A 19,256-nucleotide genomic window follows, 5' to 3' on the forward strand; every position below is an offset into this window, starting at 1 on the left:
TTGGGCAGACTGTCACAGCTATGCTCCTTCCAGATCCAAGCCCTCTATGCCCATGGAGGTCTGATGACCTTGGACTGCACAGCTCTGGACATCCTCCTGCCAGCATCAAGCAGTGTACATTCAGCACAAAGCCCCACCTGGACAAAAAGCATTCTCCTTCAAGACTCTACTCTTCCTTGAGCACACAAGCTGGTGGCAAAGTGGGGAATTCAGATGGGGAAGAGGGAAACAAAGGCACACGGTGCTGGTGCACCCACCCAACCCATCAATGCCTTCAGAAGCAAGTCCTGGCCCTCACACACATCCATACCAGGACAAAGGAGTGCAAACCTATTACATAACTTATACTGAATTATGCAATCCTTTAGCGCTCATTAACAAGCAGAGGCTACCACAAGTTACTAGCAAAGGCAATCTGAGAAATGAATAAACATGATCTGTTCTAATAATAGCCAACCCATATTTTTGGGCCAAGAAATTGTGCATATTACCCCAGGAATAAAAGTTACTTAACTTTAATAAGTAAGAGGTTCACTACTAGTATTAAAAAGACAAAACCGGGAATACTCTTGTTTGCATAAGTTGCAGTTGATCTTATTTGGTAAGACTGCAAGTGTCCTAATTTGGTTTTAAAAGTAAAATCAATTGTAAATTTATTTAGAACAATTTACCTGCCCGCCTGTTGTACATCACTGGGCCTGTATTGATTGTTTGAGATGGAACTCATTCCAAATTGTATTGATTTAATTCATTAGCAAATTTTTAGCAAAGAATATTTTGTTGTTTCAGGGCAGAAGTACATAAAGCTCCATTTAGAGACTACAGGACTGAGCAGGGGACGTATGGGAGGGGGGCTAGAATTTCTCATATACATGAGATTTACAAGCAGCAATATGAATCATCTGTTTCTGATGAAAGATCTGTTTCCTAAACAATAAATAAGAAAAACTAGGACTGGAAAAAACCTAGATACATTGATGGGGGAAAAAATCAAGTTGGTGAAATAAGAATGGGGTGAATAATGCAAGAATAGCACAGTGTATTGGTCGTTTTAACAGACGTTTTGATTTATGGATTTAAGTGCCTAAAATAGCTCAACAATTTATAAATCATCTTAAAATCAACAGCTCATGAGTAGATTTGTCTGGCTTTACAGCAAGGCAGTCAAGCTGCATTTGTTACCTTGGCAACAGAAGGCACCTCTTACCATGGCTACAGCTCCTTTAAAATGTGGTTGGCAATTCCTCCCTCCCCAACTTTCGTGACTATTTTAAAAAGGAATTTAAAAAACAAAAAAAAAAAGAAATCCTACTCTGTCAACACTTGCACTGAAACAAAAGGTCTGAAAAATGAAAATTTTATCAACCCACAACGCCAATTTGAAGATAAGCTAATTTTTCTGCTGCAAATCTTTACCTCACTGAGACACTATTATGAAGAGTTTAGATCTAGGAATCTACAATCTTGGATAATGAAGAGCTTGATCATAACATAGTCAGCTCAACATTTCACATCAAAACCCATCTCTGCTGCTCACTGGAAGAAGTGGTGCAGAAATGGACTCCTACCACATTGCAAATTCTTTGTGTATCAAAGCTCCCCACAAACAGGCAGCTGCCTGGATTGCAAAATGAGATATGGGAAAAAGGGTTAGAGATCCTGGATTCTTGTTTCTGAGGCAGATGAAGTGGCAACAGGGAGTACATTCACCTCCCCAGGCTCCAGTCAGCACCCAAGATGGGCTTCCTATGTCTGGAAAGGCTGTCTTTATGGAAGAAACCATTTACTGCACTCAAATTAGTGTCCTCTGAATTATCCTGATGTTAGAGTGGCATTTATGTTGCTAAACTGCAAGTAATCTGTTTAGGGAAGTTTCTTGCACCTAATGCATCAAGACGGGAAAAGGCTTTTCCATCTTTCCAGGAAATTGTTCACCTTAATCTGATACACAGTGCATTCAAGGAAGAGGTCACAATGCCTCTTTCACCTCATTGAGGTTATGCTGCAATTTAAATATAAAAACATTTCAAGCTCTGAGAAAAAAATATTAAAAAAAAAAATCACAAACTTTGATTTGGGTATCTTCGAATTCACAGCCAGCTCTGTGTTTTAAAATCAACTTTTCCCTAGGAAACAGTTTTCTGTGCTCTCCCACAACATTCAGTTGCACATCGTTGGTGTTATAAGCAGGCTCATGGCAGCACACAATTGCCACAAATCACTTAATAACTGGAAATGGAGTAAGTGAAATCCTTGTTCACTAACAAAATTCCTGGCTTGAACACAAGTCCTGCTTTTCTCCTCCCTTTTCCAACTTCACCCCCAATCCCCTCTCACTTTCCTCACTTTTCCCCTTTTCCTCTACTTTTCCTCACTTTCTCACTTCATGCAGTTTTGTGCCTATTATATGGATACTTGCTAGGTAAGATTCCCAGAAGTGATTAGTGATTTCTGGTGATTCACAATTATTCAAAGTTTAGAGTCTCCAAACCAAAATCTCCTGAAGGGCTAAATTTTAATAAACCATCAGTTTAATCATAGTATTACTTCTGATAATGTTTCTTAGCGTTGAGGACTTCAAAGTCACATGACAAAGTATTGAGGACACTAGAAAGGGCAAATGTTTTCTAGAAAGGAAATGTTTTCACCCTTTTCTTAACCCAGAGTGGCCATGCCCTCTGGTCATTGATGTCACAGATCTGAGTACTGCCCCCCATTCTTTACACCGCACACACATATTTTCTGTGTGTTGCACTCACTGCACTGCAAGGTTAATAGGAAGAGCATGGCTCAAAGACCAAGCTGGAATTTCAAAACCAGATAGCTTTGAACTCTGCAAACCCAAGTTCTGGGGGACCATAGCTTGGCCAACAGACACAGTACCCTAACAGCAGCCCAGCACTCCAAAATTCACAGATTATCCACCCCTGGGGAAGTTTAGATACTAAGATACAGTTATTGTACCCTATCCCCTAATTCTAGCCCAATTCAAGATCTCAGCACTGGTAGTTGTGTAGTCAAAGTTAAAACACCATACTTGAGAAACAGGCTGTAAACACAACCACCTTGTTCGTGGGACAGAAGTAGTACCTACTTGTTTTGCCCTACAAAACAGTTTCAGAGATCGATGCCTACATTAACATTTCAACAGCACTTCCAAGAGGTAGAATTCCACCCTGTTAAATGCTACAGAGTGTTTTGGCTTCTTTGTAATGCAAGTAGATGCATACTATTCAAACAGAACTATTTCAAATGAAAGGTATTTCCTTTATGTCTGAGGTTAGCATTCAGAAACAGAGTTGGTTCTTCAACCACACTTAGTATTGTACCTTCATGTGCACTTAAATAAACCTAAGAAATGAAAATACACCACAGATGATACAGCTGAAAGACTGTAAGCAATAATAGATGGGAGGGGCTTATTATCCAACAAGATGTTGAGTGTACTGCAGAACACAAGCTAAACACAGTTGCATAATATTGCTAGCAAACCTTTGAGAATATTGTACATTCCTTTCACCTTGTGCAGAGAGCAAATTTTCTCTAGGTTTAGGCTATGACTTACCTTGTGATCCTTTCTGAGTATTTCCATCTTTCTTTTGACCTTGACTGCACAAGAGGTTGATTTTAGAAATGCTTGCTTGTTGCTTATGCAATACACCTCCCAGAAGGGGTTCAAAGGGCTCTTCCCAAGCCTTTTGTGGCCCAGCTGAAAGGGGTTAACAGAGAGATGCACTTATTGCAGCACTAGATGAAGGAGAGGCTCTCACTTGCAAAGGGCTCTTGGAAGCCCTCTTGACAGTGCCAAGCAATCAGCTCTGTAGCTATACCCCTGGACATCCTCCCACTGCAAGACCTCCACAGCTGCCAGCACTGCACTGGTTTATGGGAGAGGTGATCACCACATGTAGCTGATAGCAGGGTTGGTGTCACAGGTACTAGATGTGGCTCACCAATCCAGCCTTAAAAACATAACAATGAGGACAAGACTCCTTTATTGCTCTCCTCCATGTAAGGACAGAGCTTTTACGCTACTGTGTATTGTGGCTAGACTGGGTATAGTAGGAGAAAATATTGTACTATGGAAAGAAAGGATGCTGCAACTTTCTCCTTGAAATCAGGATGGTGCTGTCAGCAAGGGGGTTAGTAACTTGCTCTTAACTGCCCTATGTCACTTACTATGGTGGCAGCTCATGCCATGGCAGGTGCCCTCATGAGTCTGGATTGTACGTTATGCTTTCTGTATATATCACATCCATTCTTGCCCACAAAACAATGGAATTTCACCAAAATGAAAATGGGCTGTTTTTCATGAGATGTTAGAAAAAGAATAAAAAAATTACTGGGAAAGCAAACTGTGTGACTGCCCAAACAGGAGACTGGCAACAAATGGCCACTTTATGGCTCCAGTTGCTTACTGCTGACACGTTGAAAAGTAGAGCCACAGAAACACATATTTCTATATGTTTATATATATTTATATTTTTTTAATATATATTTATATATTTTTGTCTTCAGAGAGACAGAATTGATGTTGAAAAAAGTACCCTCAATCTGGCTGGTCTTAGTCAAGACAGACTATACAGAATCCTTTAGGCTGGAAGTGACTTTTAACGATGATCTTGTCCAACACCCTGCAATGTGCAGGGACATCCTCAACTACATCAGGTTGCTCAGAGCCCTGTCTAACCTGACCTTGAATGATAAGACATCTACAACCTCTCTGGGAAACCTGTTCTGGTGTTTCATCAGTCTCATAATGAGAAAACTTCTTCCTTATATGTAACCCTGATTCCCTTGTTTAGTTTAAAACCATTAACTCTCATGTAATTGCAACAGACCCTGCTCAAACGTTTGTCCCCATCTTCGTTATATGACAAAGGCTATTTTAGAAGTTGCCTAAAAGAGCTACCAACATAGCTTTATAAGTTCTGTTGTCACTAATTTGGATATCTAAAATGGCTCACAGGCAGTTAAAACCCAGTACTGGCAAAGATTGCTGTCAGTGAAAACGTTGTATGCTCCCATCCTGTGCACTATCCTTGCACAAATTAAGCTGTGCAAGAGCCTCTGCCTAACTAGGGAATGAAAACATTCTCTGCTTTCCAAAATACTGTCTAATGTTTTTAATGGTTTTTTGGATTTTCTTTTTGGTTTGTAATAGTTGCAATTATAAATTATTTGGATGTACTTTTATATAATTATATAATAATGTTGATATTTGGTATTTAGGTTTTGTAGAGCAAAGGCACAAAAAGGTCTCAATATTTAGTAGCATATTTAGGCCATCTAGGAGCTTAACAGGACTTTTGTGCTATGCCCAGCCCAACGGTAGGAAAGAACTGTGGCCATAATGCTTTAAAAGCAAAAACTGGTAGCTATGGATTAAGTTAAGCAAACAATATGGGAGAGAAAGTGCCTACAACACACTGATAGTCATAATCTGGAAACAAATGTAAGAAATGGTTTCTCTCAATTATGTGAAATTATCCAAAACGAAGCAGTCATTGAAATGCCTGAGATTTAACATCCTTATTTTTAGCCAGCTTGTTAAGAACTCTGGTTTTTCAGGGAATACATAATCTGTGACATCCATCCACATAAACTGCAGTGGAAACAGGAAATCCTGAACTCAACATTTACTGGCACTCTAGTGATCCCAGGGCTTCCAGTTTTCCGGGGTGAGGAGTTAGTTTGAGTGTCACCATTCTGAGGCGCTAAACTCAACTATCAGAGGGTAAACACTCAGCTGCTCCCAGAATTTAAACCTCTTTGGAACACATCCCACAAAGTCAGAAATCAGGGTTTCAAAATCTATGGTCAAATATGAAATAAATTGGTCTGTAGAGGAATTCTGTCATAATTATTTTTGCTATATTATTGCTTTGGGAGAGAAATTGGATTGAGGATCCCACTGTAGACACTACCTGCTCACCTTTGGGGCTTGGATGCATTCTGGACCTTCCACTTCATCCTAAGTAGGAGCTGCCAGCATCATCCTACAGCCTGCCACATCCCAGCAGCTCTGTGTGAATGTGTGTGGAAGGTGTGCAGACAGACCTCACACCCTGTCCAAGGCTGGTTATGTAGCCAGGCCACCCACATGGGGAACTACAAAAGGTTGGGCAGGTACTCATTTTAATTTGTCTTGAAGCAGAAGCATTATTGTATGCACACAAACATGATCTGGAACATACACCAAAAACCTTGGCTTAAAAGCCACAGGGGGAAAAGATGGCTTTGCATGTTAAGTTAGAGTTCTACATTCAGAGCAAAGCCTCCCTGTGTTTCAGGTGATTTCTTATGGACTTTTGCACTCAATGCTCCCACACACTGGAGGGCTTCCTCTTGTTAAAAAAAGGTAAGTGAGCTGGGAATACTCTTTCCAAAGGAGCTGGAGACCACCGAGCACCCTCTGCCTCCTTCATATCTGTAACAATTTCATTCCTGGAGGCTGCTGTGAAGCTGAGGTTGGTGAATCAAACCTCACCAAGGGTGGACGCTGAAAGGCCACAGAAATAATGTCTCCAGCTCTATGAAAGGCTTCTAGCACCACTTCAAAAGTAGGTTTGAGAGAGGCTGCACACCATATAAGCATAAGCATATGAATTAAGCCACCTTTGGGCAAGTCACAGTGCAGAAGCTGTAACAAAAAGGGAAAAAAATAGACCAGCAGCAAGTTAGAGAGGAAGGAAGTGTGATTTTCTCAGGAGATAAATCCAGAACAAAGGTGGTGAGGTGAGATCCTGAAAATCCTAACGCATGACACCACCACCATTCATCGCTACAAAACTCTCCATTTCAGTTTAGAACAGAAACTGCGCAGAGTCCAAAATATGTTACCAACTGCCTAACAGAAAAAGATTGAAACTCCTAGTATTAATGGGCAATGAAGACTTCCTGTTTTCTTTTGCCATGTGTTAGTTTATGTTCCATGTATGAGATCTTACATGACTTTCTCAGTTTGTTTCATCCTAAAGCTTTTGACAGAACTGACAGCATAAAAGTGTGTGGCATCATCTGAAAATGAGATTAATAATTAGATTGAATTTATGCAGCAAAAGCATGAGCTTATGAAAACAAGTCTAGGACTCATGGGATGTTTGAATGTTCAGTGGTTGTTAGCTTACAAAAGAAGGAAAACACTTGAAAAATTTCTAAATGCTTAGTCGTCAGTGATGGATAGGACAAAAGTAAAAATGCTTAAGATGAAGATGATTTAGGTTAGGCATTAGGAAGAAAAAAAATATAGAAAAAAAATGGTGATGTACTGGGATAAATTTCCTGTAGAATTTCTATTATATTCACCAGTAGAAATCCGTAACAACAGTCAGTGTAGCTGCCTTTCAGGAATGATCAGAGACTGTGCTTTGGGACAGGGAAATGACAATTTTGAAGGTCCCTATCAAGTGTACATTTCTGCAGTCCCTCAGAGATGGAAGGCTTACTTTCCCACTTACTGCTCTTTCTGCTGTGTCTCATATACTCAGCTGCAGGAGTCTTGGGGCCCTTTTGGATCAGGAATCTATATATGATAAGAATTTCCCACTGCACCGTTGCTGAGCAGTATGAGACATTCCTTGGCCCCACTATACTGTTTGCATTTAGTTCTCACTACCAGACTAGGGAGCAGCAAGGAAGTTTTGCAAAATAAATTCCCTTCTCTTCTGTGTCAGTGTTCCTATTAATTCACAAGACTCAGTCTGTCCTAGATGAATCTGGAAGGCTTGTCTGTGACCTACAAAGAACCATTCCAGACCTTGCCTAGTGACCACCTGGCTGGCCATGTGGCCCCAAAGAAGCACTGTAGATACCCCACTTCCAGTTCTGATGCAGCCTTGCTTATCCCAGTAACTACCTTCTCAAAGCACAAGGCTGCCTGCTAGGACGAACATCTGAGAGATCAGCTTCTAATTTATTTATTGCAATGTCAACACCGAATAACTTAAGCATATTTTCCACAGATGACTGCACATTTTTTTTAACACGCTGTTTCATGTCTGAGTGCCACAAAGCATTCCAAGATTTTTTTGCAAGCTGTCATATATTTTTTGGCATTACATAATCATATGATCCATGAGCTGCTAGTGGACTTTTTATCTGACTCTAGAGCTCTGTTTGTCTCAGCTACGAAACACGAATTTGAATATTCTTGTGAGTGAACCAGCATGTCTGTTGATGTGAGGTTTTGTATCAATTGTCTTATTATCTCACTGAAAGGCAGAATGCTGAGAGAGTCATCTCTCCCTTTGCAGAAAATAGCTTGCTGCTAATTTCTGATTGTGCCCTCGTATATCTACATCCATAAAAAAAGAGTTGGATTTTTTCCTATGCAAATAATTTCCTTTTCATGATCATTTCTTACAGGATCTTGAAACATCTTCCATTAAGATTCTTAATGAAATATTGCAGAGGTTGCTTTTTGACAGTCACAGCTTTTGCTCACTTCCCCAGCATTATCTGGTTGCTGGTATCATGTGCCCACATTTAGTCATCTGATCAGTCATACAGATTCAGTATTACTTTCAAAAAATCAGCAGAATTGCTGGCACATTAAAATGAGTCATTTGTTTGAATCAGGGTCCGTATCTCTAAGAAAGCCTGGAAAATTGGTCTTGACATAATAAAGTGTTTATAAAGCTAGGTATTTTAAAGCAGCTTTCACTCCACCCATACTTCAGCTGAGCTGCAGCAGAAATGTTTGCCTCATTAAATAATTTGGGGACACATGGGCTGAGGTAAATTAATTTTAAATTAAGAGTGGTTATAGTACCGTTTACAGATTAAAACAAGAACTAGGCAAAGCTTTGAAATTCGAGTTACAGATGGGCAAATGTTGGCATTTTCATGGAAGTGCAGTGGTTTTGAGAGACAAACCTCAATCAGATGAACTGCTGTAAAAGAAAGCTGGTAAAGTACTTAAAGAGATACCTTGTAAATAGAAACCCCAGTGCTTTATGCAGGTCTAGGACAGGTCTCTGGGTATATTTGAATTACTGATGTTTCGTAGAAAACCAACTTTTATGTTGCCAGCATGTTATTGAAACTTTTCAGAGCCTAGATTTTCCTCCAAGTGTGCAGCAGTGATAGACAAAGTGAAAAATTACTAGGGTTGGGATTTTTGTATTATTCTATTCATCCACACCCCTCAGCCCTCTCCCATTCTACCAAAACAAACTAATCCAAACATAGTAGATCTCACTAGAGTCACAATATGCTTTTCTGGAAGTTCTATAGCAGTAAGACTGCCATAATTTCTCTTTCAGAGACAAAGTTCTGTGGTGAGTTGTATATTCTCACCTCCCGTTTCAGTCTTGGCTAGCCTGGGTCCTCCTCAGAGAGAAGCAGCAAACCTCCTGCTGCTCAGGGGCCCAGCTCATATAGACGGAGATGACAACTGCTTAGTTCCTCTTCATTGCTGGCTCAACAGGACCAGGAATGTTATCATGTAGTGACTTAAAACTTTTTGTCATGAAAACTGAAGCTCATTGAAATAGATCAGTAGAAAGAGATGTTGCCACTTACATAGAGAATTTCCTGACGCTTTAACAGATGTAGCTCAATTAAAATGCCACCTTCCTCTGCCTTTCATCCAGAGGTGCTGGGGAGAGTACAATTTCCTGAATTTCACTATAAAAGGATAGGGATTAAGGATCACTTTAAAAAATATTTCTGATAGCAGATGGAAAGGAAAAGGCTGGCAAATCTTGTCTGAGTGTGCTGTGTTTCTTTTCTCCCATCTAGCTTGAGTAGGATTGTGAAATGATTCTGAGCAGTATCAAAGGAGAAGAGCACGTGTTTGTGGCGTGCAGCTGCTACTAACTCTCTCTGAACGTGTGATCTGCAATGAATTATGAATAGCATGTCGTGTACACCACTATTTCCTAGAAAACAAACTCTGGAGTTACTGAAACCTGACTGGCAAAGCCCTGATGCTTTCACTGCCACCACACACTTTCCTTGTTGTCTCTGATCTAAGAGCACAGCCAAGGCCAAAGCCTCCCTTTCCAAGTCCCCACTCCAGATGCACATCGGTCTGGACAGGGAGCAGATGGAAGTTGGCAGACAGTTTCAAGCCTCAAAAAGTTTATTATCTCAAAATTAAAAAAAAAAAAAATAGACAAAGGATAGTGCAAAAGATGCGGCCCACATGCTTGAATGTGTCCATGGTGGAGGTTGGAAAAGAGCCTCACTTTTCTGATTTCTGTCCTGGTATTTTTGTCACCAGCCTTCACTGCCCATCTGCACTGAAGTTTGGGGATTCCAAGCACCATATCAATGAATTCTAGCAGGTTACCCAGCATATTTGTGTAGAGCCAAGCAGAAAAAAGGTTTTGTACCTCCAAGACCAGAACTATGTAAGACATGCAAGGTAAAGTGCTCTTTTAGAAAACTACTCCCAGAAGTAAACAGCAAAACTTGTGTATTTAATACTGTCTGGTCCAATACTCAGACCTTTTATCTAAGCCTAGCCTCTAAATCTTCATGTATTAGAAGGTTTATTTGGGTTTTTAAGGCTGTTGAACTTATGTTTCCTTTCCATGCTGAGTGGAAAGATGCTGGCTAATTATTCATGAGTGGCTACATCTGATTCCATTACCTTGCTCCTTTTACAGCCATGCAAAGTTGATGTGAAACAGTACTGATAGGAATTATTTGGTGCTTCATAGTCCCACTGCACTGGCAGAAATGGCTGGGTTAGACATAAGGCAGGGAGAAATAGATAGATAGATAGATAGATAGATAGATAGATAGATAGATAGATAGATAGATAGATAGATAGATAGATAGATAGATAGATAGATAGATAGATAGATTTAATCAGAGGCAATATAAATTAGTTTATGAAATTCTCCACTTAGGGGCATGACACCTTTTAGACTCTTTCAAAATAAACTTATTAAAATATAGCCAGTGTTAAGAGAAATTTTGTAGGAGTGTAACTTCTCTCTCCATAATGAACACATTTTAATGTAACTTACATTTTGATCCAAATCTCCACCTTTTAAATCTCCTCTTTGCCTGCACTTATGGCTTTTGCGGTTTTGGACAATCTGAGATTTTTCTTTGTTGGTATTAGAGCCAGGAAAAAAAAATGTGATAGGAGCAGCATTTCTAGTGAAATAGAAATCCTTCACATATCAAAGCAAATAAAGAGTTTTGATCATTTCAAATGCTTCACCTAGGTATATTCTTTAATTAGAGAAAATTTTAGATGCCATTATGTAACTCAACAGCATGTGACATCACTTCTTAAAATCCTCACTCCTTTCCCTCAGCCCATTCAGATCCTAGGAAAAAGAGAAACTGCTGTAAAATGTAAAGAGAAAGAAGATTAAAACCACTAAATTATACAGGAGCAATCCATTGGTTTGATTCTTTTTCAGACCATTATTAGTGAAATAAAGAGACAGACTTATTTTCAAAGACAATAGAACATGTGTGTGGGTCCCATAGTCCTCACCAGATTTTATCAGCACTGCCCATCTCTGAATTTGACAAGATATCATGTAGGCACAGTGGGCCAGAGAGAACTCTTTTTTTTTTTTTTTTTTTACAGCTTTGGCAAAAACTAATGTTGGTCTGCCTAGAAAAGCTTACTTCCTGATTTTTGTGCTATTAGATCATGCTTACAGTTTGCTACATCTCAGATAATTAACAAAGAAAAATACTCAGAAGAAAGAGTGAGAGTAATATGAACTGGGGATCACAAACATAAAACTGACAGTGATACTTGCTGTAAGCTGCTAAATTCCTGTTCCAAGAAGCTGTAGATGATAAATCTATCAGAGATGAACACCAGTGAACAAATTGCCAGGCCTGACTTTCAGGCATTTCTGTGCTTAAATTGGAGAAAAGTTAAACTGGAGAAAAATACTGGGATTCTTCCTGTCAATACCATTACTCAGACATAATTTCATGAAATCTTGAAAGCAGACTCACACTTTCAAAGCCACAAAGCCTACAAAAACATGCCCATCCCTGGGAAAGGATGCTGTTAAATCCAGATAGGAGGAAGCAGGCTCTTCACACTCATTTAGGAGGTACTTCCTGCTCTGCTGAAGTGGGGACTAAAATCACTCAATTACCCTCTGAAGCCAAAGTGTGAGCACACGAGGTCTAACAACGAGAGAGATCATGGGTGTGATGTTCTCTACCGATAGCACTGTCAGCTGTACCACTGCAGAAAACTTAATGCCTGGTCAGGACTGGTTATTTATTCTCTTTAATACAGCAAAGCATCAGTTTCAAGATACTTGCTGTGCAAGGTCAGCCTGAAGGTTGTACTAAGCAGGAAAAGCTCACTCAGGAGATTTATTTGTATACTCCAAGAAGAGGATTGCATTTGGAGTCAGGATAAAGAAAGGGGCTATCTTCACAAACCCTTAAAATGCAAAATGGTATTTATTCCCCTCTCTCCTTCTCACCTGTGAGTGCTACCTGTCTTAAGGAAGTGTCAGCATTTCCTTCTGCAGCCTGAATTCTAAGTGCTCTGTGACTGTGCAACAACTTGACCCGGGATGGAATACAGCAGGCATGCTCAGGCTACTAGGAACATCTTCCCAGCTGCTTGGTGCAAGATGCTTTTGGTTTCTCATTTTACTCATATTCAGACAATCTCTGGTTGTTACTGATATTGTATAGAAAAGTGCTTTTCTGAAGCACTTTTCTGTAGAAAAATCTTAGAAGTCTTCAACTGATTTTTCAGGAAAACTTGCTATACTAAGGCCACTAACATTCAGATAAAAGCATATAGAACCTGCACACATTTATATAGGATCACAAAGCACAGGATCAACACCACCTATTTTACAGATGAAGAATCAGTGCATGGAGAAATTTCCCTGTTTAACAGGAGAATCTGTTAAAAAATATACCCAAAATCCAGTTTCTCAGTTTCCCTAATCTTCATATTGTTTATCTCCCAGATATATTATGCATTGATTTCAGCATGTCAGCATGTACAGTAGATCCTCACATAACAGTGCTGTGAGAACCTGAAGTGTTCAGGAGAAAATATTGCATTATGTTTTAAATCTGTGACAATGGTTCTGACCTCTTTGGCAACAAAGCTGAATTTGAAAAGCAGAAGAGTCTGTTTGCTTCTGTATCCTTCCAAGCTTATTTGCTCTTACTGGCCTAACACTGGCATAGGCTGCCCAGAGAGGCTGTGGGATCCCCAGCCTTAGAGATGCTCAGACATGGACTAGGCAAGAGCAACCTGGTCCAGCTTTGAAGCTGTATGAAACAACCTCCAAAGGGCCCTTCCAGCCTAAATGATTTTGTGATTTTATTCTCTTCAATTTTCTTTATATTCTATTACATAGTTCACCTCAAACTGTGGCAAATCCATGCTTTTGACTTTGTTTGCTAATATAGAAGGTCAGGTGTAATTCTGCAACAGGTCTACCCAGGAAGGCAGACAAGAAACTCCTTGAATGCAGGAGAGTTTTGATAGTTTGAAGCATAGGTTATTTTTAAAGAGTCTGTTCCTTTGGCAGCAGTTTTGTTCGGATTATTGCACTGCATTCACTGGGGCAACACAGAAGAAACTAGCTCTTTTTAACCCCTGTGTTGACTACACTGTTGAAAAAGGGACACTGTGACTAAGAGGAAACTAAACAAGTATTTGATAATATTTGTATTATCATGATTGCTCATGCTTATAAAGACAGGGAAATACCTCATATGACATCTCTTGTCCAGGTGACACACAAGACAAACAAGAAGATAACAGATGTAGGGAGTGCAATGGCAAGAGGTATTACCATACCTGTACTACTCCAACACACAAAGACACTTAGATATATGAAAATTAATTGATTAAAGGAACATTGAGCAGGGCAACTATGGTTACAAGACTTGCAAATTTTGGTCTCACTGCACTGACTGTACTCCTCAATTATCATGGAATACAACCAAGAGATCTCCTTTAGGCTGAGAAAAGACTGAGAAAAGCTAAGAAAGCTGGTGTTGATCAGCTTGGAGAATAGAATTCTCCAGGGAGACATTATTACTGTCAACAAGGTCTCCCTGTCAATATGTAAAGGGAGCTCATAAGAAAGATGTCGACTGACTTTTTAGTAAGTCCTGTTGTGACAGGACCCTGGGTAATGGTTTTAAAATAAACAAGGGAAGATTCATACTAGAAGAGATTTATTTCTACAATGAAGGTGGTGGAACACAAGCACAGATTTCCCATAGAGGTGGTGGATGCCTCATCCCTGGAAATATTCAAGGCCAGATTGTAATTGCAATCCAACATCCTTTAAAAAAAAATAATCTAATTCTGGTAGAAGTCTTACACTGTAATGAAGTAAAAATAAAGAAAACTGTGAGTTTTCTGGTGAAAATCAATAGATTGGTGTCCTTTGGGATCAGCTAATATGCTTACCTGAAACCTTTTCCTTACCTTCCCTATCCCCCCACTCCCAAAAGATCTAGAGAAGGGAACTGAGAACAGAGGCATTTGAGAGCTCAGCTTGATAATGCGACTCTTCTCAACCTGTCTGGAGTTTGCCAAGAAAAGTCTGATGATGCCAAGGACTCTGCTCCTTGCTGTAGAGCCCACCTGAGACTGCCACTAGTATTTACTAGCACCTTTCTTAGATCTGAAATATCACAGCTCTCACTAAGCTGGGAGCAGCCATGATACTGCTGACAGAATGCTGAGAAAAGTACTGCCTGGCATTTGTCCTAGAAGGTGTGCTCTCTCTTTAAGGCAAGGAAGTGACAGAAGACCAAGCTCAGGAAGGTGCAATTTCAATATGTCCTTAACCTTAAATCCCACAGAAAGCCCTGAGATTTAAGTGCTTGCTTAAATTAATGCTCACACTAAGATGCTATCTGTATAAGAATGGATTTTAGCATGTACTTATATACTGCTTTCCCTCCCAGCCTGAATGTTAGGCTAGTGGGACTTGGCATCTTAAGCCCACAGGAAGAAGGCTTGGCCTTATATTTACATTTAATACAGCTCTTGCCTCTCTCTGATGTTTCAGAATCAAAGCCCCCGTACTTAACCTACTGTTTAACGTTTCTCTCATATCTTTCTTTCCACAGTATGTGGCATTTGCATCCCTGTTCTTCATTCTGGTCTCCATTACCACCTTCTGCCTCGAGACCCACGAGAGATTTAACCCCATTGTGAACAAGACAGAAACTGAATTCATCGGGAATGATACACAGGTGCGGCACTACAGGGAAGCAGAGACGGAAGCCTTTCTCACCTACATCGAAGGTGTCTGTGTGGTCTGGTTTACATTTGAGTTCTTGATGAGAGTCACTTTCTGCCCAAACAAGGTGGAATTTATCAAAAACTCTTTGAACATCATTGACTTTGTGGCCATACTGCCCTTCTATCTAGAGGTTGGACTCAGTGGCCTGTCTTCCAAAGCTGCTAAGGATGTCCTGGGCTTCCTCCGCGTAGTCCGTTTCGTGCGAATCCTGCGAATTTTCAAGCTGACCCGCCACTTCGTCGGGTTGCGGGTCTTGGGACACACCCTCCGTGCCAGCACAAACGAATTCTTGCTGCTCATCATATTTTTGGCATTGGGCGTCTTAATCTTTGCCACGATGATCTATTATGCCGAGAGAATAGGTGCTAAACCAAATGACCCTAGTGCCAGTGAACACACACACTTTAAAAATATCCCCATCGGCTTTTGGTGGGCTGTTGTCACCATGACGACCCTGGGCTACGGAGACATGTATCCTCAGACTTGGTCAGGCATGCTGGTGGGGGCCCTCTGCGCTCTCGCTGGTGTGCTGACCATTGCCATGCCTGTCCCTGTCATTGTGAACAATTTCGGAATGTATTACTCCTTAGCTATGGCTAAGCAGAAGCTACCAAAGAAAAAAAAGAAGCATATCCCGAGGCCACCCCAGCTGGGATCCCCCAATTATTGTAAATCTGTCGTAAACTCTCCACACCACAGTACTCAGAGCGACACATGCCCACTGGCCCAAGAAGAAATTTTAGAAATTAACAGAGCAGGTAGGAAACCTCTTAGAGGAATGTCCATCTGACCGTTAACCTCCATCCCGCGTAGTGATTTAAGATTCAGCCAGACTGCTTTCTTAGAGCAATGGGTAGCACATTTATCCATTCTAGTCCCACCATCACACAGTGAATAATATGTGTGAAGTCTAGGTTGCAGGGACAAATGGTACAGTGGAGGCTGATCGGCAAAACTAAGGATGAGAGCACGCTCTAGGAGCCCAAACTTTGGTCCTGGTTAAGGGCATACAAGTCTCAAGATATTTTTGAAAGCTGTTACATCTAGTGGAAGAATTTTGAGAGTTCTACAGCTGTGTTGCTGGACTGTGTAATGCATCTCAGAGGCTCCTGAGAGCTGAATGCTTCATAGAGCAGAGTAGGAGCCAAGTACTCAGCAATTACAGAGCTTTCTGACAAAACAGGGCTGGAATTCGAAACAGCCAGATGCTTTCTCATTTGTTCCCATTTGGGACCTTTCAGCTGTTTTAAATGGCAGATATTGTACATCTCATTACAGAAACTAGGTGCCTAGTAAGTTGAAGGGACAACTATACCATCATGCATATTCATGAGACAATCCTGTCTCTTTCTGATGATTAACTGCAAAGTAGAACAACAGCTCAAATTCTTGACACTAATGCAAAATGACTCACTCTGAGACAAGACTAGATGTAAGGATGTTTATTCCATGGCATGCAATTCAATCTCTTCTATAGTATTCCACTAGAATTTAGCATTTAGAACTATGAAGAGTTTTGAACCACATTTTCTAAAACATGTTCCTTTTGCAAGTATGGGTTGGTGAGTTACAGCTCTTTCAACCTTCTAGCAGCAAAGGCCAACTGGAAAAGGTCTGACTGGTCATTACTGGCTGGTTTGGCCTAAATAGTGATTGCCTCACTTTTAATTGTACTGATTCATGTTAGCAATAGGTGAAACCGGAGCAAAATTAACCATACTGATTCTACTTTGGGGGGGTGGGGGAATGGAAAGAATACTAGTCACCATGGAATATATTATAATATCCCATGGCTAGTGGTTAATTATGGGAATATCTCAGTTCTATGAGACTCCTATAGCACACAAAATTACGGGGCTCCAATTTGATTTTTTTAATATACCCATAATCTACCTCTACCCATGGAATATCACTATTTATTCTATAGAGTAATTTGAAAGTAGATAACTACGTTGAAAACAATGCCAACTTCATTTTTGGCAGATGTTCCAGCCAAGTTGCATAGTAGACATTCATCAGCCTTTTCAGAATATTCCCCTGCGTTGTATTAGAAAGGACAGATTGCCAGCCAAGTGATCTCAACTGACATAGAGTTCAAAAGAGGTGCTTTGGAAGAGCTAGCATATACCTATGATGGTCTTGTGTTATCATATTTTTGCTTTGAAGAAAATTCTGATTTGTTACTCATTGTGAGTGAGATATTTTCTCGTCATCTCATAGCCATGCATGTTGATGTCATTGTTAGAAGCACAAAGAAAGTGAGACTTTCCTTTGTGTGTGACTTCACCAATGCCAATGCTAATTTTGGAGGGGAAGAGCTGGTGGGAATCTTTCTCTTCTTTCCTATTCTCTTTTATCTTCCTTTCTTATTTCTTTTCCTTTCTGTGCAAGTATGTAAAATCCATTCAGAAGGTAAATAGCTTTCATTTTGTTTTTGTTAAAGGCTATTTCCATTGCAACAGGCCAATCACAATTCACATGACTGATAGACTGTACCAATTGTATCCTTGGCGCACATAAGCGATGGTCTTATCATCCATTCCCCTCAGGTTGCAAATGCTTATCACAGCTCATGTTCAAGCAGCAAACTTCCTCATAAAGCAGATGCTTTTGTGGCATCATGGATCAAGAGGGAAAGAGGGCACAGCAATATTGTGTGTCTCCTACCCTGAGCAATGTTCCAACTGCCCCATGATAGGGTGCAAGAGATGCCATACTCTGGGGTACTTTAGCAGTCAGCTACGGAGTGAAATCAACTCCAAAATCCCTGGCTTTATAAAGTTCCTTCTATTATCTACCCTGGTCCTCTCTGGAAACTGGAGGATCAGGAGCTCTACGAGTTCAGTACAATTCCACACTGGTATCCTGAGAATACGTGTAATTTTGGTTCAATGTGGAACTGTTTCGCCACCATCAGTGCTCTAAACTCAGCTGTTACCACAATATCCATGAAGTATTGATAGTAGCAGCAACTAATCTATTTCTGCAATAATTGAGAGACTATTTTTATATACATATACAAGCATATATATTTTAAGAAGCAACAAAGCACACTTACACTTCAGCTAACAAAATTGTAACACTGTAGCTGGAGTTCTGTTTTTAATAATTATTATGCACCACTAGCAGCAAAAAATATTGCCTGCATCTTTTAGCTTCCAAATAGGGAAAGATCCATATGTGTGCAGGAGAAAAACAAAAAATACTGAGATAAGAACCAAACTGTTAAGACAAGATCTGCATTGCCTTGGATGTTAAACTTAATTTCTGTAACATGAAGCATTCACAGGCACTGACTTGTTTTTCAAACTATTACCTGCACGTTATATGAAAACAGGGACTTGCAAGCAGTGAAAATCTTTAGATTGGTTAACATCATCTAGCTATAAACAGCTAGTTAATATTGCACTAGGAACACAGAATAGAACAGGTGCCTAACTTTTCTAAAATAGTGCCCAGGTTGTCCAGCATATTTCTTGTAATTTTTTAACTGTAAAGCTTCAGTGTGACAGTGTCTAGGTCACATAAGATCATGTGATTTGTATCCAATATGTTATTAAAAAACAAAAAGCCTGCATAGTTCCTCAGCTGTAAAGGACATCACATGAAGTTATTAATTCCATATATTATTTGTGGTGGAATGATTAAACACATCACCAGACAGGGTCGAGCATGAAGTAGTTCTACACATGACTCCCTCTCTCATGCACCGAGTCAGCACTTCACATCTGTTCCTGGTCCATGCCTTCAGAGCCAAGGGGCTCTACAGAGAGCTCAGCACAGCTCTGCCTGGTGCCTCCTCCCAGGATGAGAAGCACTTTCCTGGCACAGGCATGCAAACAGCAGAGCTTTGCCCACAGGCTGCACAGCTGCTGCCAATGATGCTTTGGTCATTTGCAGGCAAAGCAAAGATGCTTTGAATTTAAATCTGGCAGGTTTGAATTAAATATTTTTATTGCCCCCAACACTCTCAGCAGCTCTGTCCTGGGCTAATCTACACCTGGTAGGAGGGTATCT

General features: G+C 40.3%; 1 protein-coding gene across 3 annotated transcripts in view; it reads left to right on the top strand.

Annotated features, from left to right (window-relative positions):
• Positions 1-19,256, top strand: part of KCNC1 (potassium voltage-gated channel subfamily C member 1) — a 107,571-nt gene that overhangs the window by 70,662 nt on the left and 17,653 nt on the right. For all 3 annotated transcript variants that reach the window (XM_014252123.2, XM_005522310.3, XM_088057405.1), the window contains exon 2: positions 15,064-15,997. In XM_014252123.2, the coding sequence (XP_014107598.1) occupies positions 15,064-15,997 (934 nt within the window). The remainder of the gene's footprint in view (positions 1-15,063; positions 15,998-19,256) is intronic.

The sequence above is a fragment of the Pseudopodoces humilis genome, chromosome 7 (assembly GCF_049639895.1).
Source record: "Pseudopodoces humilis isolate 2021_Gansu_Grassland_sample_001 chromosome 7, ASM4963989v1, whole genome shotgun sequence".
Taxonomy (NCBI): Eukaryota; Metazoa; Chordata; class Aves; order Passeriformes; family Paridae; genus Pseudopodoces; species Pseudopodoces humilis.